The following is a 26,208-nucleotide window of genomic DNA, read 5'->3' on the forward strand; positions in this document are numbered from 1 at the left end:
TATCTTTTTTTTTTTTTTTTACCAAAAAGGCAAGTTTTTGGTTTCGATTTCTTATAAAATAGTATGTTTCTCTACGACTATAGTACAATACATTAATAACACGACCATTAAAGTATTTTTTTAAATAATCGATTACAAATCACATTTGAACACATCACTTTTATTGTTGACAGATGTGAACCGTTTTTTCACCAAATTATGTACAAGCATGTAAAGCTTTGTCTAGTGTTTGCATGTTTATGTTTAATAAAACATTAAACCTTATTTTTAAACTTTTTTTTTATTACTTGTTGATTACAATGCAAGATTTTGCGACTTTCAATTTATTAATAGTTATTTTTTATAAATATGAAAGTCAACATTAAGGAAACTTGAAATATTTATATACACTAAATGAAGTTTTAGTCGAGAAGGTAATTTGATATTAATTGTGTTTATTTTTATTGTGTTTTTTCAAACCTTATCATATCTAAATATTTTTAGCTTCAGAACGTCCTATCAATAAACGAGGGAAAACGCAAAGTCGCAAATTATCATCCGGTTTTTTTTATGAATGGCAACACCACGTCTGTTGATGTGTCGTGACTGTCTCGTAGGAAATATCAATATTTAGTATTTTATGAAAGAAAAACAATAATTTCAGACCAATTTTTTGTATTTATATACCTCTAAATATACCGCATCTTTCAATGCTAAAGTCATGGACGACAGGTCAGTTGTTCACGAATGAACTTCGTCGCAACAGGTACTGGCGAGACGGGAACAATGCAAATTTTACCTAAACTATTTGTTATTTCACAGAACCATGGATTGCAGCAGTTCTAGTTACGTGGACAGTGATCACGAACATCCGCGGAGCATTGTACACATCGATATAGACTGTTTTTACGCTCAAGTGGAGATGCTCCGGAGTCCGGAACTGCGCGCCGTGCCTCTTGGGGTGCAGCAGAAGAATTTTGTGATCACCAGCAACTACGAGGCACGCCGCTGCGGCGTGCACAAGTGCATGCTCGTCCACGACGCGCTCAAAGTCTGCCCTAACCTTAAGCTGGTCAATGGAGAAGACCTGCAAAACTACAGAACGGCTTCTAACAAAATCTTCGAACTCCTTTTGAGTTGGAAATGTCCCGTGGAAAAACTGGGAATGGACGAGAACTTTATAGATGTCACAAAAATAGTGCAGGAGAAATTAAAAAGTGTGGATGTGAACAACCTTATTGTGCCTGGTCATGTATACGAGGAAGCGAGCGCCAACTGTGCGTGCGGCTGCCACACGAGACTGAAACTAGCATCACAAGTAGCTGGCGAAATGCGGCAGAAAATATTTAATGAATTAGGATTTACAACATGTGCAGGTATTGCACACAACAAACTGCTTGCGAAACTAATCTGTCCATTGCACAAGCCTAATGATCAGACAACCATGTTCCCTGAGCATGCCGAGGGATTCATGTCCGCCCTGCCCAGTGTTCGATCCATCCCAAGCATAGGATCAAAGACAGCTGAAGCTTTAGTTTCTCAGAAAATTATAACAGTGAGTGACTTGCAGGAAGTACCTTTAGATATATTGAAGAAGCATTTTAACAGCGACATGGCTGTCAGATTGAAAAGCCTTAGTTTAGGGAATGATAATACTCCAGTGAAACAGTCAGGGAAGCCTCAGAGCATAGGGCTTGAGGACAGTTTCAAGACTGTTAGTGTCAGAAGCGAGGTAGAGGAAAAATTCTCTGCCCTGCTGCAGAGGCTGCTGGTGCTAGTGAGGGAGGATGGCCGGATTCCTGTGTCACTGCGGGTTACTCTGCGGAAGAAGGATGCCAAGAGACTCAGCAGTCACCGAGAGTCCCGGCAGTGTCAGATCTCACCCTCTATCTTCACTATATCCAACAGCACATTAGCAGTCACTCAGGCTGGCCAGCAAAAACTCCTGACTATCATCATGAGATTATTTAACAAGCTGATTGACTTGTCCAAACCATTCCATTTAACATTAGTGGGTCTGGCATTTACAAAGTTCCAGGAGCGCATGACAGGAAGGGGTTCTATAGTAAATTATCTCATGAATGACATATCCGTCCAATCTGTACTAAATTTGCAGAGTGACTGCGATACATCAGCAACTTCTATGGACTATTCTGCTGCATCACCCGGCAGTAGCACCACTACTGACTTGTCTGATGGAGAAGTGGAGCCTTCTCCAAAAAAGCCCAAAAAAGTAAACTGGATAGCAAAAAGGCGCTGTCTCTCGAAAGGTGAAGTTGCATCACCAAGCAAACTGAAAGTAGGAGAGTTGAGGCTGAACTCAAGGGAATTAGAGAAAGTTTCAGAATTGAGGTTAAATTCGCGAGACAGATCACTGACTCCGCGTGCCAGTCCTGCTAAAGACAATATGTCTGATAACTCGGACACAATGAAAGATGTAGCAGAGGGCGGGATCTGTGATAACTGTCCTAGTGATGTAGACAAAGAGGTATTCAACGCGCTCCCTTACGAGATGCAACAAGAGTTGAAGACCATGTGGAAGAACCCTTCCAGCTCTGGCGTCGCCCGGAGTAGCCCCAGGACCATGAACAAAGCAAACCCGAACACAATCTTAAAATATTTTGTTCCACACAAATAGTATTAGTAAGATTTTATCATGTTAATTATTTTAAGTGATAAGTGAATGGTTTCTATTTTTTCAAATCATACAATTTTTATTCTGATCAAATAATACATGTTTATGTTAAATAATGTTTTTTATTTTCCACCCGGAATAAAAAGCAATGGTTGGAATATAAATGTGCATATCATTTAATATCTATACTTTTTACAGCTTCTGTGACCATACTGTTAAGTTCTTTATACTTGTGCACGGTGTTGACGTCAATCTGGGAGGCGTGCGCGAGCGCCGCATACGACGTGATGTCAACTCTAAGCTGCAGCCGTATCTTCTCCCCATCGGTGGTTCCAACACTCTCGCTGCTCTGCAGGGCAGTCTTCTCGCGAATTTGCTTTAGTCTTCTCAGGGACTCCTCAGTTTTCTGAACTGATGTCAGCACATCCTCCACATATTTGTAGTAACTGGAAATGTTATAGAAAATATTAGAAATGTAGAAAACAATCTTTGTTTTTAGGCAGTAAATTAAGAATAAAATCCAGCCTGGTCCTTTTATCCAAAAGCTAATAGAATGACCAGAGGTAGAATTGTCTCACAATTTGATGCTCCTGACTACATCCACCATTTCTTTCTGTCTTCAACCAGTAGTACCCTTTGACAGAAAGAGGTGGTGAAAGTGATGGTGATTTGTATTTCATTAGACAACATGTCCTATGATGGTGTTAGTAACTTTTGTCTGAATATAACCATGATATGGTATAGTAGAATAACAAAGTAAACCTTTTATAATAGCCACGTTCATGGCGATTGTACTTGATGATTGTACATTTACATAATAACTGAAACATTCTGACTCAGTAGCTCTTCTTATTTAGCACGAGATAGTACATTAACATAATAGTTCTAAGAAATATTTTAACATTAATTTGTTGAGGAAAACATACACATTGATTACCCTAATTAGCAAGTGACTAACACAATTCACATGCATCGGACACTTACGAAACTGTCATAATGTTGAAAAGAGCTTCAAAAATTTCATGTATAAATTCATTGTCTAATCTTTTCTTTGCGTCTTCATGGAACTGGTGTATTTCCTTAGCAACTACATCAATGTAAGTGCAAGGTTTTGTGGGTACACTGCGGTTCGTTTTTCTGTATAGCCTTGGGATGTCACTGACTTGTTTTAGCTGTACATTGAAGTATTCATAGAGCTCATTTACGATGCACTCTCTGATCTTGTGTTTCGTTCCTTGCAATACTTCCTCAGTGGGCCTAAGGCTGCTTTTCAACAGATCTTTATTCTGGCAGGATATTTTTGTTTCGACATCCTGTAGGAATTGTGGAAGCCTCTGCTGGAGGGTTTGGGTGTCTACATAGATGCTTATGCTGTTGTCTATGAGGGTTCTATTTACATTTGTGGATTCTAGTTTAGGTGATGTTCTCTGTAAAACAAATTAGTTGTTAATATTTGATACTATATTTTATCTGTAGTATTTATAAAAGAAACAGGAGTAGAGTAATTATGATAAACATCAGAGCTGTCTAGGTGCTCACAAATATCTAAACATACACTTACTATATTGACAATAATATGGTTATTTGGTTGTGTTCATATATTTTTGAGCTCCAGTGGCTCACCAATGGTGATTGTTTGTTTTTGTATGAAAATATATTTTAGTACAGTTAATATTATATTCAAACCCCGTTATCAGTGTTTCAGAATCATTGAAAATGCTAGGGATGGCACTGCACATATTTTTATTAACATGTGCCTAGGTATACATATTTTTTAATTTGTTTTAAAATAAAATAAAACCTCTTTTCAGCCCGTAATTAAGAGGTTTTTTTTTTAAACTTCATAATAAGTGGTTGCGTCATTTATTTGGCAATATTAACTATTGTTGTATATAATTTGTTTGCTTAGTATTCAGTTAAAATCATGGATTTTCGTAATGATCACACTGAATTTTCCCAGTTCAAAAGAGAGCTGATGGCCAAATTAGAAGGAAACTCTTAATAATTTTTATCTACATCCATATAGTAAATCCTCAATTATGCGTTCAAAAACCATAGGTAATGACCAGTATTACGACATTGGATTCTATTATGAACACGACTGTATTGTAATGACCATCTGTATCTGTACGTGCAGCAGCAGGTCGTCGCGCGCGCAGAGGGCGCAGCTCGTGGGGCAGACATACCTACCTAGTTCTCGTTAATGCAGGTCATTCTCAATGGTTCATGAACACATGATAGAGGATTTAATATATGGATATAGATAAAATATTGTATGCAACTATACGTAATTAGGCCTTAAAACACTCAAGTGAAGTGACCCTATTATGAAACTCGGCTAACACTCGTGTTTTAAGGTTTTAATTACAATACAGTTGCATAAAATACTAATTCAGACAACTCATGAAAGTGTACAAATCTGATATTTTACATGTAAAAACATTCTTCTAACAAAAACGTTTTATATTATATACCAATATGTCACATTAACAATGAAATAAACATTGTGCAACAACCCCATGACTTAGTTTCAATGGATCTGCAACACTGTAAGGGGGTATGATTATATTACAGGTAGCTCAGAAGTAAAGGAAGCTATTTACCTGACTACAGAATGTACAAGCCCAAGTGGAGTACCGGGATAGCAGCTGCAGTGACAGTTTCCAGAACTTGTGAGCCAGTGCCTCAATGTACACCCCATCTGACCAGCACTGCTGTATCGCTTGCCAACAGGTGTAAGTTTCTTTTAATACCCAGCCATCATGCTCTTCTTTTGTTGGATTTATGTGTAAAGTTGCTTCAAAGCTTCCTAAAAACAGATAAAGGTATTTGAAATTAAAAATATAGCCATAACTCTCCACAATAAGACGATGATGGACTAGTTTGCTCAACAGTTACAAAATGTGTAATATTTACCTGCTATCTCTTGAAACCGTATCTGAAAGTAGACTGGCAAGTTCCACCTTCTCTGGAAGCTCTTATATTCTGCTGTGTCATGTAAAATTTTCACCATAGCCCTGTCACCGCAGTACTCTTCCAACTTCATCACAAACTGAACACTTTCATTATACCTCCTGTAAAATATTTTGGGGTTGCCAGGTGCAAAAATAGATGCCAAATTCACTTCTAGCCTGCTTTCCACCTCACACCAAAAACAATTGACTAAGAATCTATAAGGTTTGGTAAGGAAAGACATCTTGGAATGTTCCATTACTGTGTGAAGTAACTTCAGTTTTGTGTCTAGAAGAGCTAGGATTTTGTCATAAATGCCTTGGAGTCCATCTTTACTCCGCTGTAAAGCTGGCTCCTTGATAATATCTTGTAGTAAAGGAGCTATTGCTTTTTTTCTGACAAGCATTTCTGTTTCAGCTACTCTATCCAAAGAAGCCAGAGTCAACAGAGCTTTTAATAAATTTGTATCATCACTATCGTTCCAAAATTGAAACAACAAATCATTCACCTGTTGAACTAGTTTGTTTTCAATTACACTGAACTGTGTCTTCTGATCAGCTTTTATTAAATTGTCACATTTATGGATAGAGAACTTTAGCTGGTTGAATTGCATTGCTGCTCTGTCAGCCAATGCTATTTGCTCATGTTTCTTCTTGTTAGTAATGTCTTGTAAGATGTTTTCCAAGGTGCTCAAACAGTTTATTGTTTGGCTGTAGTATCTGAGCAGTTGTTTCTTTTTCTGCAAGCCATTTCGCTGGCTGAGCCACATGGACAGTTCTTTCATGGCATCTTCAAGGCATTGTTTTACACTCTGAAAATTATAAAATGATTTATTATTTATTTTAGGATCAGAGATAAAAATCTAATTCAGATTAGATGCTGCTTTCCGGAATGATTTTAGTTAATTGTCAGGTGATGGGGCAAGATTGCTAGAAACCTGACCTATTGTCCTACCTCATGTGTTAAATACTTAGAATGTAATCAAATCAGTATTATTGTAGTCTTCATTTCATTGAGTTTTCTTCTGGTTTCTTTACAACAGAGGTTTTGCTGAATCATGTAAAACCGATGGTTGATTTTTGATATTCATAAGTGCATTGAAGTAAGTAAATTGAATAGATATTTTTTGTCTTTAACTTTGACTTACCAGTACTTCTTCATTGAGCTGTGTTAATGGAGTGTGAATTTTTGTAATCGCCTTATCAAAGCCAATTAACGTCGCTGACAAATTGACGAAATTAGCGTAGTCCTTGTTGATTAACTCTATCATTGCTAGCCTTAGCACCTTCAAGTAGGCGCCCAGGTCATCCCGCATACTCTCCAGCGAAGCCACATTTTGATGCTCTGCCAGGAAGTTATCCACAGAAAAGTTCGTCTGAAACAGCCCCAAACAAATTTAAATCATAATCAAACAGCCACTATCAACTCCATAAAGTTTATTACTGATTTAACGGGGAGAGTACCTTGACGAAATCATTCCGATCGAAGCACAAGCCCCCCGGCGCCGGCGGCAGCGTGAACCCCGACGTATCGTTTTCCATATTAATAAACTATTGGCATTATGATTAAAAAGGCACCACCGTTGAGAGGAATCATTGAAAAGTGTTTAAAATTATCTATTTAGATCGCCTCGACCGACGATCATTTTGACACCACTGACTGACTGACGTAAGCTTGACACATAACACGTCAATAGTTAGAGCTGTTCCAGCCGTTTACAAGCCGTTCCCGGTTTTCAGATGTTTTTTATTTATGCTCAAATACGTTGGGCATGGACGACCAATGTGGCACGGTCATATGCCAATTTAGTCCGTAGAACGCGAGAAAAGTCAGTCAAAATATCTTTATTCAATTTAGGCTAAAACAAGCACTTGATATTTCGTTTTCTAGATTTTTTTTACCGTACAACGGCAAAAACTACTAGACACTGGCAAAATTGTTCTCCGATGGACAGAGCCATATTTTTTTAAAGAAACAACAACAAGCACTTATGATGTTCTAAATGTTTGTTGAGAAATCCGGCAAGAAACTCACGACGCGGTCGCGCGAATCAAATGTTTCGCGCGAACTTAGCTCGTACGAACGTGCGATCATACGTCATTTCATTAGCGTCCCACGTTTATATAACACAACGGAAAGACAAGTCACAAAAAAAATTATCACGCTAAATTCAGCATCGGTATTGTCTTAAATTTTCATAAAAAAACAACCCTGAGTATTACCTCTTTTAATAACACCTGCGAAGACACCAATGACAAAAAATCACCATACTCTCTTAGGGCGAACCCGCACTGCGATATTTCACCACGCGATATTTATTCTTGCGAATTATATATAAGTAGATCTAAATTCTATCTATCTATCGATCTAATTTGCATCAGAACATAGATTTTTTCCGCGCTAATTTTTTACCGCCAGTGCGGATACTGGTATTTATAAGATTCAATGTGTTACAAAATTACGAAAAACCGCGCGGTGAATATTCGCAGTTCGGATAGGGCCTTATGATTACTTCATCGACTATTGTTTTAGAATTAATTACGAACAAAGAATATTAAGTTTATTTCGTAATTAACTACGAAATCAGAAAAGATACTCAATTACTAAAAAGGCAAATAAATTCTTATTTGATAATTAATTATGAAACAGCGAAAAATAATTCCTCCTTCATAGCCAATTACGAAATCAAAATTACGAACACGGACTAAAGGAAAAGTCCAGGGCGGAGCAATTAATTTGGCGCGCAGTACAAGATTCTAAGAAAATAGTGTTATTTTATTATGGTGTTATTGTAACATATCGCGCTTTGCATGCGCGGGCGCATACTTTCTTGTAAACTTATACAGTCAGCAGAAAATAATCTTAACTTATTACTTTAGCAGTTGGTTTCTGAGGATGGATCAACATATTACTCTTTCACTTAAAAACTACGGTATATAGAGGCACAGAATAACTAAAACCTACTTGGTAGAGGGCTGAAATTTGGCGATTAGGTTAGGTACTTTTTATCGATATCGAAAGCGATAAAAGAATTTGCGGATGAAATTGCAGCCAGCTGGTTGGTAGGAAGGTACAAAATAAGAGTTCAAACACAGGGGATTTAATAATGACAAGAAGGTTTCGTGAAGGAAGGATTAGTGAAAATTAAGATAGGTACGTACAAAACAAGCATGAAATTAAAACAATTTCTATGTAGTTTATCTACGTATGTACCTACCTAGTAATAGTACAGAATAAGTAATACTTAGTACAAGCTAATAGTCTTAAATTTAGATAGTTGTTTTGTACATAATGTAGTACCTATTTAGCGTTAATTCGAAAACTGTAGTAAGTACCTACCTACCTAAATTGTACCTCATACATTCATATTATTTAGATTACTGCCAGTCATTTCAGTAATTGAACGTAATGTTTATGTAATCAACTGTAATAATGTGGGTAGGTTAATAATTATTAGTAATTGGTGGATACTTTGACGTACGATAAGTTTAGCTTAGTTTTTAACGTTTGACCTGGGAGTCTCTGTACACTTACAACATGGCTAAACCTAAACTTAACCTCGGAGACTTGTACTTCTACAGAGCCAGGATCATAATGTCCATTATGGGGGTATGGAATCCCCCTAAAAACGAATCCACTTTACGAAAGTTATACAAATATGTCATGCTGTCCCTGCAGCACTTGTTTCTCTTATTCCAAGTTATCTACATGGTTAGAGTGTTGGGGGACTTGGAGGAGGTGTCACAGGCCTCCTTCCTGCTCTTTACTCAGGCGTGTCTGTGTTTCAAGGTCACGGTATTCCATGTTCGCATGGATTCATTCAGAGAACTCTTGGCGCAGATGAATTCTGATGTTTTTATGCCGCAGAATAAAGGACAGGAGGAGTAAGTTCACAATGCTCGTCTAGACTGAATAAGTTAGACAGGAAAATAATGGTTTAATATATTTTCCGGTATTTTAGTAACTAAGTAAGCAGGATGTAAATGTGCTGCTGTAATATGGTCAGTGTAAACTATCACTACCATTATAGTTCGCATTGCGAACAAAGTGGTAAAGTTTCTGCTGCCTTATTGAATTTAGTAATGTTTCTAATGTTTAGGTACAGCTACTATCTATATTATCTACTGTAATGCTCTAATTTTTGAACTGTATACGGACGTAGTTTAGCAAAAAGGATTCAAAGCACTGTCATGTTGTTCTTTAAATTCGCTTATGTTCCTACTGAAAGTAGATCCAAAATTGAAAAATTAATTGTTGAGGGTTGGATCTTTTTTGTTAAACTACGTCCAATTTCAGCGGCGGCCTTAGGGGGTGCGAACAGGGCAATCACCCGGAGCCACGCTCTTGCAGGGGCCTCGCGCAACAACCCCAGAATTTATTTTTTAAATATAGTTTTTTTTACTATATTTTTGCATCACGAACGACAAGGGCCTCGCAAAGACCTGCCGCCCGGAGCCTCGCAATGGCTAAGGCCGCCGCTGCTTCCATTAACAATTACTTTGCTAACCCGCGACTTGTAGTAACTACCGATATAGCTATGTCAATGCAACATATGTATATGTAAGTATAAGAACACACACAAATCACACAACCTCAACTATCACCATCTCCACACTACGCTGATGCGTTTCGAACTGAACCAGAGATTACACTGAGAGCAACATTTACCATGCTACTACACGTTACTCGAGTACTCTAACGCCGGGGATTACTGACGTAGCACTTTAACCTGAACTGAGCGTATTAGACTAACGGCGTTTTCTTTTTGGGGACGTACGAGTAGCATCCTCAAGCTGCAGGCGACCAGGATCAAGCGGCTACTGCTGGGCTTTATGATCAGCTCGCAGACAACTTGCAGTTTGTTCGCTCTGAGGCCACTGTTTGACGACGCTAACAGAAATTTTCCGTTTATAATGTGGTAAGTACACCAAGAAACTCGAAGTTCGTGTCGTGCGGTCCCTCTGACACTTATACTATTTAATACGAGAGCGAGAGGGACCGCGCGACACGAACTTCGAGTTTCGTAGTAGCCCTGCTGGGCCCGGAACCACTTGATTCCAACTGGGTTGCCAGTTAATCTTACCGTACTGGATAACCGTTGACGTGGCGTCAGTGATTATATATGTGGCAAAAGTGTATACTAAGCCTAGCTATAGTGTTCCTCTATCCTCCTGAGACCCCGCGTCAAATGTTTCATGCAAGAATTTTAAACTTAATGGCAATCAAGAAAAGTTGACATTTGATTAGACATTATGTTCAAAATTTTGTACGCGGGGTTTTAGGAGGCTATAGCTATATATAAGTACTGAGATATCGTTCATAATCTACCTACGACTTCGGTTACACGCTCATCCTGGCGTCAGTTCAGTACATCATTCAGAGGTCTTAATGCCTAACGTTTCTGACACTTGCTATCACAATCAACCGACAGCCTGCAGGTGGTAGGACCTTGTACAAGGTCCGCCCGGATTGCTACCACCATCTTGCTTGCTAATCCTGCCGTGAAACAGCAGTGCTTGCACTGTTGTATTTCGGCGTGGAGAGTAAGACAGCCGGTGAAATTACTGGCACTTGAGGTATCCCATTTTAGGCCTCTAGGTTGGCAACGCATCTGCAATCCCCCTGGTGTTGCAGGTGTCTATGGGCAGTGGTGATCTCTAACCATCAGGAGACCCACTTGCTCATTTACCATCCAGTCGAATAAAAATAAAAAAGTTTTTGTATGCGTAATCTGTTATTTGATTGCGATCGCGAGAGTCAGAAACGTACTCTGGTCTGAATGACGACAGAATTACTGTGTAGGTAACCCTTTCTGACTGACGGACTGATGGTCCAGACTGATGAAAATTTCTTCAATCCCATGTGAATAACAGAAAAGAAGTAAATGACGCATCTAAGTCACGCTTCTCTTTTTTACTTTGACTCTAACAAACCCTAGCCAGTAACTACTAGTGCTGTAGGTAAGTACCTACCACAGCGGAGCGTGCAAAAATATCTGACACGTCCCTACCGTCCTAGAAAATACCTAATACCTAATCCCTAAAATAAAATGCCTAATCCTGCCGTGAAGCAGCAGTGCTGGCACTGTTGTGTTTCGGCGTGGAGAGTAAGACAGCCGGTGAAATTACTAGCACGTGAGGTATACCATCTTAGGCCTCTAGGTTGGCAACGCATCTGCAATACCCCTGGTGTTGCAGATGTTTATGGGCGGTGGTAATCTCTTACCATCAGGAGACCCACTTGCTCGTTTGCCATCCCGTCGAAAAAAAATAGAGTCGTTCAGGTATTATTTATGCACGATTTGTTATGTCAGATATTGTACTGTGACTGTACAATTAAATGCAATTTTCGGCAGGTTCATAACAACACCTTGTCTCTGGCCTTCAATTACTTCCTTCTCTTGCCAGGATGCCGGTAAAACCAGACAACTCTCCGCAGTATGAGCTCGGCTTCCTCTTCCAGCTGCTAACAATATCCATGAGTGCGTTCATGTACTTCGGCGTGGACAGTGTCTGTCTCTCCATGGTCATCTTTGGCTGTGCGCAGTTGGAGATCATAAAGGAGAAACTATTGAGCGTGAGTGGTTCACGGATCTGTTGGAAGTTATTGGGTTGTTTCTTGGGTAAAAAAATATAATACATTACTATCCATCCATACTAATATTAGGTATATTGCGAAAGGAACTCCGTCTGCCTAAACCGATGTTGAATTATGTTCATTAGGTTGTTTGTTTAATTTAAATTTTATACCTATTTAGAGTGAGGAAAACGTCCGCGTGCTCGACACTCTAATCCCCAATAGACGACACCTGCTGTCATCTCTATTGCTAATGACATAAGATGCCAACTATTGGGACAGTGACGAGCACTCGTACGTTTACCTTACCTATGTTATATTATTAAATAACAGTAGTAAAGATCTCAGATAATTTTCAGATTAAATCGGTTTCTGACAAACGGGCTGACAAATCGGTAGACGTAAACATAATTTTCAAGGAAAATTATAGGATTTTAATCGAGTGTGTGGTGCAGCACCAAGCTGTTGTCAAGTAAGATGTTCAACCCACTTGTAAGTAGGTTTGTCACATACTTACAAATGCCAGAGAAAAACCTATCACATCATTTTAATTTTAACCTTATACAATGTTTTTTAATTGGTGATCAGACGTTGCAAAATATTAATTACTAGCTAAAACTTAATTCAATGGGTGTGTTCTTAGGTTTTGAAAGAGATAAGCTTAAGACTCAACTAAAACGTTAATAGGCTTTTAATCAATCAGAGACAAAGAATTTCTAAGTAAGTAAGTACTTTATTAGATGGTATATCGAATTAAAAACATGAAAAAAAAATTGATTCCATGGACCTGCAACCAAAACGTCGCTATCAATTTACTGATCATCGATTAAAAATCATTATGTAGTATATTATGTGGATTTAGTATCTGTGGTAAAAACTAAGTAAAATTTCTTACATAAAATTGTTTACTTACTGCAAAATTTTGTTAATCAGCGTCATAGCAAATCATATAAAGTTTATTTTTCATTCTAGTTACATACATACCTACGACCCACTTCTTCCAGGTTTGTCAAGCTCCTAGAAAACACATACCATGCCCACCTGTTCTTCCAACTCAGCGGAAGTATTGGCTTGATATGCATGACAGCGCTACGCATTTTAGTGGTCGGTAATTTTAATTTATTGTAGATAGACTGTGACATCCATTATTCCGGTTAAAATCCAGTCAGTGAGTCAAAAATCCATAGACTCTTGTGGAACCATTAAACTTTCCATTTGGTTGTTTGATTGACTCAAGCGTTACTTTACAGAAGTCCACTTCAATGAAACGCATTTTACCTTGCTCCTCCGCTACACGTGCATAACAGCTACATTTGAGCGACACATAGATGTGATCATACGGAGACCGAAGTCCTCGACTACCATATGAACCGAACCATTTTTCACGCAGACCTTTAATGACGAATACTCATTTGCGTCATCGCCTCGCACAAACGTGAATACGTTGCTGCCGTGCATGTGTAGCAGAAAGACAAGGTAAAAGGTGGTAAAAGGCTGTAAGGTGCTGCATTAATGACAATGTTCTTGGCTGCAGGTGGATTGGAGGAGCGTGCAGTTCGTTTCGATGGTTCTGTACTTGTCTGTGATGTGCAGCCAGCTGTTTGTGTGCTGCTGGAGCGGGCATGAGCTGACCGTTATTGTGAGTACAATATAGGTATCAGAAATTTTGATTAGCTTATACAACTTGTTATTTTTGATTTCCGTTAACTTTAAGGGGACATTCAACAGGTCAAATGAAGTCAATTTATCCACGACAATGTGGCCACATTCTTATTGTTTAAAAAGATAGGTAGTCAAAGATTAAGATAATTAGGTAAGTAATTATATGCGCGTAAAACAGAGTAAAGATTCTAAACTATTGATGTTTTTTTAAAAGTCCATAACTAAAGTTTTCGTATTAATTGAATTTATTGACAATTAAGTATGATAAAAATAGATAAAAAGCATTAAATAAAAAAAAACTATCCTAGACTTAACTTACATAAAATAAAAATAAAGCCTAAAACTAAAACAAATTATTTAAAGAGTACCCCTTAGGCAAGGTCCCGAAGATGCTGACAATTTACACGTCAACAAATATGAAAAACGTTCTCTTATATGTCACGTCAATGTCACTCGTCAATATTGTGACTTTTTCATTTTAAGTATCTTTTATCGATGACTATCAAGAAACCTACCTACATTATGCATGAAAGTATTTTTTTTTCGATTTGGGCAAAAAGTGAATTAGGTACCTACCTACCAGTCCGTTCATGAACACCCTGTGTCGAAGTTAACAGAAATCAAAAAAGACACGGTGTATAAAGTAGGCACGTCAATCGATTGGTAGTGCCATCAACCCTATTTTAATGTGTTGATAGAGTTCGGAACTGCACACGATCTTGTACGAGTGCTGCTGGTACGAGCAGCGCGCGCGTTTCAAGCGCGCGTTGCTCTTTGCCATGATGCGCGTGAGTCGCCCACTCGAGTTCCGCGCCGGCCGCTACGTGCCGCTCTCGCGACAGACCTTCGTCACTGTAAGGGAAGTGCTTATATTCTAACAGCCTTATTCATAAAAAATCCTTAATTGAGGTTTGATCGGTCTGTTACTTAGCAGACTGATTAAGCTTGTTAGACGGTTGTCAAGAAGTATGATTCATAAACGCTTGCTAGCAGTCTGCTAGTTGTTGAGCTGCTGATAGACGGATTAGACGCGTTATGTTGGGCCACCTTGACAAATCAAAGACAAAAAATGTTTTCCCGCCATTTCCGATCCGCATGTTTATGTTGTGCAAAAAGCCATAATTATGTTAATCATCCTTATTATTTTTTTCATATTTATTGTTAATTTATTGTTGCTAATATAGAGGATTTTTAAATACAAATTCCTGAAAATAAATTTTCCTGTTTTTTTTTAATCTGCGTAGCCCTGCCTTCACTATAAATATCTTCGGTACATGGTTTTTTGCTCTAGTCAAAGTCAGCTGTTCAAACTTGTGGCGGCCATTTTGTGACTTAGCAGAGAGATAAAGGAGGGTCTACGGTCCTCTAACTTTAGCAGAGCTTTGATCGACTGATTAGCGCTAACAGACGTTTATGAATCATGTTTTTTAGCATCGGGCCTTCAAGGAGCCTTCAAGGAGGCTCTAACTTTTTTATGAATAAGGCTGTATGACTTTGGAATTTTGGTCTATTTTCAGTTTCGACCGAACCCGAAATACAGGGTAATTTTGAACGTGACCCAAAATGTTTCTAGCTCAGTTAAATGCTGGACAATATCGCCGGATGACAAGCCAAACTCACTAAAATTTCTGTCACTATGCTCTTTAAAAAGTCGTATCTACTTAGTAATTTCATACTGAGATACGAGCTTTGTTGTAAGTAGGTACTTTATTTTACTTAGTGACCTTTGCTTGTTACCCGACGATATAATACATTTACTTATTTGTTGTAATTAGTTAGGTAGAGGTACATAAAATATGCGGTTTTAATACATCAAGTTCAAATTTTGGATCACGTTCAAAGTATAATTCGAGAGCGATTCTAGTGAACAATTTTTAATATTGTAATTTGCTATTAAGCTTTTGTTTATTATTGTATTCGTTTGCTGTCGAACGTCGCTGGAAAGAGGAACCCAATTTCAGTTCTAGTTTCAGGGTTTTCCGTCGAAATAAAAACGGAAATATCACTTTAACATCGAAGTTCGCGGAACCATAACTGAAAGTTCGCTCGGACATTGGTACTTAAACAGTGCATGCATGCAACATGCTCCACCTGCATAAACAAATCAGAAACTACAGAACCAATAGAAATGTCACGCTAGCTTCTCCCAGCTTAGTCTGTAAAAAGATAAATAGGTAGAGATACTCGTAACGTAATGTGGTTCAAAAATAATTGACAGGAACTTTTTCTTTTTCAGATCCTGCGCATGTCTTATTCGTATTTCGCCGTGTTGAAGCAAACTAACAGCCGAAATGAAATATTAGACAATTAAACCTTATCAATAACAATCAAAATACGACACGAGCACCATTTAAATATAAGTAACAAATAATAACATCACTTAAGCATCACTATAACAGAGACCTAATGATAGTTTACCTACTTTGAACTGTTGTCCTTCACTAATTTATTTACTTGTTCTAAGCAATTTGAACAGCAACTATTCAGCCATTAAATAATTAGAAATGTTGGTAAGTTTGTCGCAATTACTGTCTAATTCGCGCCTACGGGAGTTTGTAAACAAATCGTATTAAACTCCAGATTTGTTCAAAGTTTGCTACTAAATGTTACATTTTGCATCGTATACAGGGTGCGTTGGAAACTAAGCTTTTTTAAGTGTAAGATTTTTTCAAAAAGAAAATGTTTTTCTGGGAGGTATAAATAATGGCGTTGGTGTGTGATAGTGATAGCACGACGAGAGTAATACTTACGCAGATCACAAATGAAAAAAAATTGAAAATGAAATTGAAAGACCAACTACGAGACAAGTAATAAATACATCGTCACTCTTAGTGGAGGTTCCCTATACGACTTTGTCGGCATGTTATAACCACGCCGACGAAGATTATGTTAACCATAATTAACCAAAATTACAGTATTCTAGCACTGACTAAATTCTCAAAGCTAAGCTGCGGACGGACGGACTTATCGAAACAACAAGGGTTTCTTGTAGGACTATGCGGAACCTTAAAATCCTCTTCAAATTGATTAGATCAGGGTTTACTTTGCGGAGGTCCCTATCAATGAACTACCTGCAATATTTCACCTTACTTCTCAGCTACCACACTAGCTAAAAGACACTGGCTGCTTGCTGTGTAAAAGCTAAGTACTTATTTCAAGCAGGTAAATACTTAGCAGTAGGTACCTAGTTACCGAGCTTTGCGGTGAAGGAAAACATCGTGAGGAAACCTGCACAAACCTGCGAAGCAATTCAATGGTGTGTGTGTGAAGTTCCCAATCCGCACTGGGCCCGCGTGGGAACTATGGTCCAAGCCCTTTTGTTCTGAGAGGAGGCCTGTGCTCAACAGTGGAACGTATATAGGCTGGGATGATGATGATGATGACCTAGTTAAGACTGGTAACCCGAAGGTAACTTACTCTATTGTCTTTGATGCGAATTGTTGTCTCTGAATTTGAACATCCCTTGATTGATTGAGTACCTCGAAAGCCTGAAGTTAACTCACACCACAACTTTACGATTGCTCAGACAGGGCGGAATGTCGGCCAATGTCGAGCTTTATCTAAGCCGTCCGAGAAATATCCTCAGCTTTTTCGGTATATGGCTGCAACCGGCACGTTTCAAACTACTTTATACCATCTACACGTTTTTTATATTATTCACGCAGTACTCCTTTATACTATTTGAGTTTATATACATAGTAGGCGTATGGGGGGACATGGATGCGGTCACAGAAGCCTCATTTTTGCTCTTCACACAAGCTTCATTGTGTTTCAAAGTTACTAGATTCCTGATACATCAGGATAAATTAGTAACGCTACTGCAGTTCATGGAAGAGGGGATATTTAAACCACAAAATAAAATACACGAAAGGTAAGAGAAACTTGCGTTAGAAATCTAAAATCTTTAAATGTGATAGATACCTATCTACTTTAAATTTTCTTGGAATTTTCAAAATCACACCGCGACTCGTACGACTCGACTTCGTAACTCTTTTCATACTCGGCTGGGTTCGAAAGGGCTAGAACTGGATAACGCCCCTTGCTTCTGACGCCTACACTAGCGGCCGGCGCTATCATGGACTTTATTAAGTTATTCTCTTCTTCGACAGATTTCTTATCGCCCAATCAATATCAATAAAGCGATTGTGCTTATTTTTTATGATGAGCGCCTGCACGACTTGTACTCTATGGGGGATGGTCCCCGTGGTGGACAGCAATGGAGGAGAGCGCTTCTTTCCATTCCAGATTTGGTAAGTAAAATGCCAATGAGTTTCCGCCCTGCAAGATAAAAATGTACGTTTAATTTCAAATTAACTGATTCTATTCTTAAATAACCTTCTAGCTTAAGGATACCTGGACACTAAAAAGTATTGGACTCTTAGGGCCTGTTTGTTTCACCACTCAATTGATAAATTTTATGAGAGAGACAGAAACATTTATTTACACATTCGATACACATAAAAGTACATTAGATGGAGAGAAAAAAAAATAACATCGAATAGTATAAAGTGGACCCCACTCAGCATACTGTTACGGCAAGCCGCAACGCTGATTATGTGACAGATATGTGTGAGGTCGTCTCTTGTCCGAATCACGTCCGAATAAACATATAGATTATGTGTATAGGTTGCCTGGAAGAGATCGCTCTGCAACAATAATACCACCCGTTGCTTATCTAAATTTTGGAAAATCTCTATTAGGTATATCTTTGATTTCTGTACTGCTTACTATGTGTTGGTGTTCAATAAAGAGTTATTGTATTGTATTTGTATCGCACGGCGTTACATTTAGGTAAGGTAATATACCTATCCTCATAAAAATTATCAATGAGTGGTGAAACGCGCTTTATAGCTTTTTAAATCAACTTTTTTTTAGGCTGAAGGCTTGGTTAGGCGTAAAGCCCAGTTTCCACTCCGAGCGGAGTGGACTCCGTACGGACTCAGTTTAAAGTACAACGATCGGCTGCTTGGAAGTAGTTACACCGAACCTATGAAGTTGGTCGATGTAAGTTGCACTAAGTCCGCTCCGCTCGCAGTGGAAACAGGGCTTGCAACTTTTTCTTTACTTACTTTTATTTAAAGAAAAGCTCTGGCCCTATACTAAGAAGTGCAAAATTCGAACTTCGTGTCTTGCCGTCCGGCTGACGCTAATATCGATGCGAAATTCGATTTTCGTAGTACCTAACCCCCTATTTCGATTAAGTTAAGGTGGGGCCACATGCAGTCGCTCGACGCTGGTTTCCAACGTCAGATCTGGTCACGTGACATTTAGCGATAAAGGTGAAAATGAAAGCTGATAAAAAACAGTGTTATTTAAGTATTTTTTTCATTCACTCCAATTTCATTTATTTGTACCACTGCCAACGACTGCTATTAAATGACATTAAGAAATCAGCTTCCAAGACCAAGACCATTCCTGCAAGAAGCCATCTTATCGCTGCTGCTCGACGCGGCGACTTGACGCTACTTTTTTGAGTCACGTGACCAGATTTATCGCTGCAAACGAGTGACTAGCGACTGCATGTGGGTATACCTTTATGTTGCGTGCAGGATGCCAGTGGGTCCAACCAAGTCACCCCAGTTTGAGCTGGGCTACTTCTACCAGATGCTGGCTATTTACATCAGCGCGTTTCTCTTCATCGCAGTTGACAGCGTCGTGCTCTCCATGATCATGTTTGGTTGCGCTCAGCTTGAGATTATCATGAATAAGGTTGAACAGGTAGGTGGCAGGGATGTTGTGACCTACTTAGCAGGTTCCCTGTCCCATGAGGCACATGTGCCTCATGGCCAGTCATGTAAATAATGCAGTTGTTCTTTCGATAAATAATAAATTTTATTACGTATTATATTATTTTTACTCTTGAACCACATTTAGATAACCAATGACAATTACTATAGGGACATTACATTGTAGATATTACATTATTTTATCTATCATTACTATGGGGATATCGCTGCTCATTGCTCAGGACAGGGAACCTGTTAATCGGCGCGGGAATTATGTCTGCTTACTATGTCTGGTGTACAATAAAGAGTCATTGTATTGTATTGTATTGTATTGTAATTATTCTGCAGACAGTGCATCGTCACTCCCACCACCAAGTGCCAAGTGCTTACCATGTCATGTCAGAGTAGGTGTACTTATTCATAGTTTTCGGTAGTGTAGGGTTGCTAACCAAAGTATAATGTATTATATGACTCTACAGTCAGCCAGCAGAAGTGGATGAGCAGTTATGGTGCTTAAATTAATGACCTATAACGACTCTACTGCCAAAGTAATAAGAGGCTGAGTAGATCATTTTGAGCACCACAACTGCTCATCCATTTCTGCTGCTAAATGTACCATATTTTGACTCGGTGAATATTGAACTGTTGAAGAAATATGATATAGTTCGCCATATGACTATATTTTGAGCAGTCCCTACACCGTGTTTTCATTTTTATTAAATACTGAACATCTATATACCCATTCAACAAAAGTTTTATTTTACTTCAGTTCTTATACCTAAATATTGTCATCGGTTGTGTATTTGCAGATACAACAAGTGCCATTGTCCGGGAAGTTGAAGCCGGTTGACCGGGTCCAACGGATCCAGGACAACTACAGGCTGTTCCAGGAATGCCTCCAGCATCACCAGGCAGTGATAAGGTCAACATAATTTCTATCGTCATCTATCATCATCCCTATTTTCGTCCCACTGCTGGGTACAAACATTCATCATGAGAGAGCTTGGGCGTATTCACACGCTGGCCCAATGCGAATTGGGAACTTTACACACGTCATTGAACTGCTTCGCAGGTAAGTGGAAGTTTTGCTCATGATGTTTTCCTTCACCGTAAAGCTCGTCGTAAATTACAAATGCAATTTTGCACATGAATTGCGAAAAAACTCAGAGAAGAGCCATTATCTGAATTGATCCCATGGTCCTCCGCTTGAGAGGCCGTAGGTCAAACCACTAGGCCTCTACGGCCACGGTAATTTCTCTGCGTTCTGCATACATCTGGCTCTATAGGATACTAATAATTATATCATCATCATCAGTCTATGTTCGTCCACTGCTGGACATAGGCCTCTCCCATGGCGCGCCACTGAGCAGGATCCTCGGCCACTCTCATCTAATAAATCATAACTTTGGTTCTCTGTCGGATCACTTCGTTACTAATTCGATCTTTCAGAGAAACTCCGAGCATAGCCCTTTCCATAGCACGTTGAGCAACTTCAAATTTGTGGACCAGCCCACAAACCACTAAGTAATTATATATTTAATTGTATTTCCAGATTCATAGACATAGTGGAGGATACGTTCCACGCCAACATTTTCTTCCAGTTGAGCGGCAGTGTGGCCATCATCTGTATCATCGGACTCCGCATTTCAATTGTAATTTTATCTCAACATATTTATCGTTTTTCTTCTAAATTTCGTACTGAATACGCACCTACACGGTTCTCCTTACATAACCATCTTATATAAACGAGAAAGGGCGGAATATTTCTGACTTCAGAGATTTCGGCAGGGCCGGATTAACCATTAGGAGTAGACAACTGCCTAGGGGCCGAGCGCGCGTAGCTACAGTACTGGTTATGTAAGATGGTTTTTTACGAGGAACAAGTAGATATATAAAGGCTGACCAGAATTATAAAAAACGTCGCCATATTGCGGAAAACCAGTAGAACTAATTTCTTGCACTGGTAACACTAAATTCAAAGGCTATTGCTGTCAAAGTTTAACGTTGTTTGCGCGTGGTATTTTAAGTTTTTGTGCGTTAAAATGCAGAAGATTATCCATAGCCTTGGAAGGAAAATAATTCACAATGTATAAAAGTATTTTTCATAGAAAAAGTCCGAGGGATTACACAATATTCCTTTAAATAGCATCACCGACACCGTTGTCAATATGACTGGTAGGTTATAGTAAGTGTAAAGAATGTTGCAATATAAAACGTAGAAGTGCTGCCCTCGCGTCAGATTTTTTTTATCTCTGATGTATTTTGAGATGACTACAGTTCCGGAAAGAGCACAATTTGAGAAAGAGTAACTTAGTAGGGAAATTACGGGGAAACGTACGTTTCTGATAAATAAATTCTAACATTGAAAAGTGTACGTACTATTTGGTATACTCTTAAATTGGACCTTTTGAGAAGGATTTCGGAAAATTGTGTTTTATAATCTTGAGCCACATTTTTTTTTAGGTAGAGCCAGGAAGTATGCAGTTCATCTCCATGTTAAATTACATGATGACGATGCTGTCTCAGCTGTTCCTGTACTGCTGGTGCGGGAACCAGCTAACCATACGGGTATTTTGTCTGTTTTTATCGTAGGTATATTTCTATATTTACCTCGTGATTCAATACTTTATTGTTAGTGTATAAATATTTTTGATCTTTACTGTACAATGTACATCAATATGTCAAAAGTCGCATTCAAAAGCCTTTTCTTCCAGAGCGAGCTTCTCCGAGACGTAATGTACCTGAGTCCCTGGTACGAGCAGTCCAACCCGTTTCGCCGTCTGCTGTGGGTAGCGATGGAGCGCATGAAGCGTCCGATACTCTTCAAAGCTGGCCACTACATCCCGCTCTCGCGGCCGACGTTTGTCTTGGTTAGAACCTCTGTTGTTTATGCACTCCTCATACTTAGTGGGGATTCTGGCTTTTCGCTGAAAATATTTTTGACAAATGATATAATGATGATTTTGATTCATTTCCCAATTGTTTCATATGAAACTGTAAATAATTTAGGACATCTATTTTAGAACTACACTGTAGAAACCTAACCTAACCAAACCTACCTATACGGACGGGTATAGGTTAGGTCAAGTTAGTTTTATAATGATCCGGAAGTACAGTCACCAGCATTAAAATCTGTCACAGCGGCGCGTGCAAAAATATCTGACACGTCCTTCCGGCCCTAGAAATTTATGCACGCTTGTTGTGACAGATATTGGTGCTGGTGACTGTACCTACCTACTTAGTTAAAAAAAAAAACGTTCGTCTATATGAAACAGTTGGGTAAAATATCTTCCTTCAGCGAAAAATTAGAGAAACTTACACTCGTGTAAGATTCTCTCATTTTGTAAGAAGAGTTGATTTAAGCTTTTCTGGCAGATATTGCTTTTGAATACTATAAAGACTGTGAATCACGCTCCAGAAATAAATAAGATAATTCTTATGTCCTTAACTAAGAGAGAGTAGAAATAACTTAATTCGACGTAATCGTTTCAGATCCTGCGCTCTTCTTACTCCTACTTCGCAGTACTGAACCAGGCCCAACACAAGGATAAATAAAAAAGAAAACTCACAAATTAGTTGTTTATTTATAAACCGCGTATCACATATGCGTAGTGTACAATTACGACATTTTAGGCAAAAGTGTGCTTAGTTTATGAAAATTATGAAAAAATACACTTTCTCGTAATACTCAACGATACTTATAAAAAATTTAGTCGAGTAGATAAATTCGTGCGCTTAAAACAAACTTGAACAATAGCGAATGCAAACGTCAAACAATTACAACCACGGTTTAGAATATCAAATTGCAATCCCACTTGTATCCCATCACAACTGTATAGCTTCTTATCCTGTGCGTTTATAAATAAGAAATTGTGTGACACTGAGATTGTACGTTGGAGAAATAATTTTAAACACATTCAAGAAGCAACGTTTATGGCCTCATATAGAAAGCTAAATGTCTCTGGGTACTGCGGGTAGAAGAAGAAAGAGTCCACCTATTTGGGACATGTCCTTTTTTGTCTGATACACAGAAGGGAGATAGCGTACATACATATTGACGGCTTTGTGTTAATCGTGTCGAATTTACAAGGACAAGAAGGAAACAATACAGAACAAAACGGAGACTGCAATACACAATAGGCTTCTAGACTATACGAAATTAATCAACAGGGGTCGGACAAAAAGTGCCGATGACGTCAAACCACTTATAGGGTGATTTCAAATAGTATTTTGGATTTTTATAAACAATTATCACTTATCATTTTTCAACCTCTTTATTAAACGATATGAAATTTATTTTATTCACTGAATTCCATTGATTTATTTACGATTATTTTGTTACTTCATTAATGCTACTTTGTTACTACATGTCACACGGAAGTTTAAATAAAAAAATCATCTTGTGTGCAAGATTACGTCATTTTTACGTCATCCGCACTTTTTGTCCTACCCCTGTTAATCAATATGCCTTTGTTCTTAATTATACACGAACATGCTGCCGTAAATATCTCCATTGGAATTTTATATTTTTTTACAATGGTTTAAAATTCGAATGAATTTAAGTAATCGACTTCAGGCACAGCTTAAATTCGCACAATCTAAATAAAAAAAAAAATAAAGCAAAATTCACAATCCAGACTTTTCATTTAACCACCATTTAACCTATCCATTTAAAAAACCACAAGGAATTAAAAAAAGTTTCAAAAATCACGAGGAGTTCTTGATATAGGTATAACAATCAGTCGATTATTCTTATTTCATAGATAATAACAAATAAATAAAAAGGAGTATTATATTGGCTGCCAGTTACACCGGTAAAAAATGTCATATTGCATATCATCAGCGTTTACAAATGTCACGCTATTTTTTAAATCAATTAAAACAGTTGTCATTCATCATGTTCGTCAGTTACTGGTTAGTTAAACATGAAATTTGTCGTAGTAGAAAATACCTATAGACGATGAAACTTCATATTTAAGTCACATTTTGTTTTAAATTCTAACAGGGTAACAAAATTGACTTAAAATCATAAAAAGTGTGCGTCAAAAAATTCATGGATAATTTTCATTGTCGTTCTGTTGTTTCTCTGCTTCTCTAGATATAGAAACGGCTAGCGAACCAACCGAATAGTGACCTACTATAGAATCTTTTCACAGAAAATGTCAGAGCCCGTGTCAAAAAATCATTGTATTAGTGTCATGTAGTCTAAGTTTTTTCGAACTTATAGATATAAATTCGGGAATCATAACTACAGACGGCATAACAGATATTTGTGACTTGAAATATCAGGATTTTATCAAAGAGTGGTGCAAGAAGCTCTTACTGTGAAAAAGTTCAATGGTGGGTCATGAACATGAACCACATGGCTCGATTGTACTAGCAGGTGAAGTTCTTACTTGAGCCGAAAAAAAATAATAATACTGACATTTCTTACCAAGATGGTGTCGGTTACTTTAAAATTTACAACATAATAAATACCATGGAGTAGAAGCGATCAAAAAGGTTGGAAATAGTAATTATATAATTGTTATCTTAATTTTAATCGCTATCAAGTAAGCATTCAGTATTGAATTTTAATTTGAGAGCCAGCTCAAGTTAGACAAGGAACTATTAACGAAAAATTAATAGTAAGTAGTCTTCAGTATCAGTGTGATACGTTTTAAGATATGGGTATCAATACATATTTTATGTACCTACTGTGATAATTATAAATTCATTTAGCCCTGTAAGCAAGCTTATTTTTAACGAGAATTACAAAGTCTACCTGAGCTTTGAGCTTTTTTTGTTTTGAGGCTTGGCAACATTTTATAAATTTAGCAGTGCATTCTGCCAAGCCATGTTCTCGAAAGGTTTTATAATATTTTTGAGCTCAAAGCTACCAAGTGACATTTCTTAGTCACTTTATTACCACGGCTTAATATAACTTTGTGACGAGATAAAGATAAAAGCACCTCGTTCTTGACAAACAATAAGCACACTTGTATTTGAAACCATTTAAAACAAAATTCATTTTACATTTTCTGGTTACTACTTCGACATTTCGCGATAGGTAAAAGCAAACCCTAATTTACTAATAAATACGATTTAATAATAAATACAATCAAATAATTTGCAGTTCATCTTAACTTTCATAATCGCAAACAATCAACAGATACAAAATACCATTTATTTAATTTAACATTTTGAAGTTAAAAAACACAACCAATCATTTAAAACAAGTCAAAATTAAATTTCTCGTCTTTCCTTTGCACACTTGCCCCAACCTCAAAAATCTGCCATTCTGGCCGTTAATTGTGATGTTTCAAACAACGTTCAATACAAAGCAACTCGCTTTAAAAAAAAACTAAAATTATTCTATCTATGAGCATTGATTGCTATAAGTAGGTATAAGTCACACTACATTTAGTTCTAGGAATGGTAGGAGTTAGCGTATCTACAGACCACGTTACGACATGATTTCCAACAATAATATACTATATAAAGGTGACCAATAAAGTAATTGACGCCTTTGTCCAATAATATAGTGATAGCGACGGCGTAAATAATTTGTAGGGGCGTACAAATAATTTACGCCGTCGCTATCGAGTACGGTCACTGTAAACTCATGTTAGTGGTACTGTAGATTGTTTCGACGTTAAAAGAACAAAGCACGAGTATGTACTTGTTATGTCGGTTAAG

At 38.0% G+C, this 26,208-nt stretch overlaps 3 protein-coding genes across 3 annotated transcripts; 2 read left to right on the forward strand and 1 right to left on the reverse strand.

Annotated features, from left to right (window-relative positions):
* Window positions 1–547: 547 nt before the first annotated feature.
* Window positions 548–2,748, forward strand: PolI (DNA polymerase iota). Its single transcript, XM_074094625.1, has 2 exons — window positions 548–711; window positions 802–2,748. The coding sequence occupies exons 1-2, from the start codon at window positions 701–703 to the stop codon at window positions 2,615–2,617; spliced, it is 1,827 nt and encodes a 608-aa protein (XP_073950726.1). The 5' UTR covers window positions 548–700; the 3' UTR covers window positions 2,618–2,748.
* An 18-nt stretch (window positions 2,749–2,766) lies between these two features.
* Cog2 (conserved oligomeric Golgi complex subunit 2) lies at window positions 2,767–7,233 on the reverse strand. Its single transcript, XM_074094624.1, has 6 exons — window positions 7,030–7,233; window positions 6,714–6,941; window positions 5,531–6,377; window positions 5,218–5,423; window positions 3,599–4,041; window positions 2,767–3,060 (listed from the first exon to the last, which is right to left on the reverse strand). The coding sequence occupies exons 1-6, from the start codon at window positions 7,105–7,107 to the stop codon at window positions 2,787–2,789; spliced, it is 2,076 nt and encodes a 691-aa protein (XP_073950725.1). The 5' UTR covers window positions 7,108–7,233; the 3' UTR covers window positions 2,767–2,786.
* Window positions 7,234–9,042: 1,809 nt separating this feature from the next.
* On the forward strand, window positions 9,043–23,168 carry LOC141433008 (uncharacterized). Its single transcript, XM_074094845.1, is given in 16 exon segments — window positions 9,043–9,450; window positions 10,350–10,484; window positions 11,974–12,142; window positions 12,502–12,614; window positions 13,147–13,246; window positions 13,677–13,781; window positions 14,503–14,658; window positions 16,041–16,164; window positions 17,276–17,675; window positions 17,914–18,054; window positions 19,354–19,522; window positions 20,340–20,452; window positions 21,083–21,182; window positions 21,994–22,098; window positions 22,245–22,400; window positions 23,023–23,168. Coding segments are annotated over 16 exon segments (2,496 nt in total). The 5' UTR covers window positions 9,043–9,103; the 3' UTR covers window positions 23,086–23,168.
* Window positions 23,169–26,208: the final 3,040 nt, after the last annotated feature.

Source organism: Choristoneura fumiferana, chromosome 11 (assembly GCF_025370935.1).
Source record: "Choristoneura fumiferana chromosome 11, NRCan_CFum_1, whole genome shotgun sequence".
Classification (NCBI taxonomy): domain Eukaryota; kingdom Metazoa; phylum Arthropoda; class Insecta; order Lepidoptera; family Tortricidae; genus Choristoneura; species Choristoneura fumiferana.

Bases quoted from the DNA above. Each gene is read 5' to 3' on its own strand.
- Cog2 (XM_074094624.1), bottom strand. From the start codon at position 7,107: ATGGAAAACGATACGTCGGGGTTCACGCTGCCGCCGGCGCCGGGGGGC. The intron at 6,378-6,713 runs GTAAGTCAAAGT...TATAATTTTCAG, and splicing joins AGCTCAATGAAGAAGTACTG to AGTGTAAAACAATGCCTTGA. The intron at 4,042-5,217 runs GTAAATAGCTTC...TTTGTTTTACAG, and splicing joins CTTGTACATTCTGTAGTCAG to AGAACATCACCTAAACTAGA.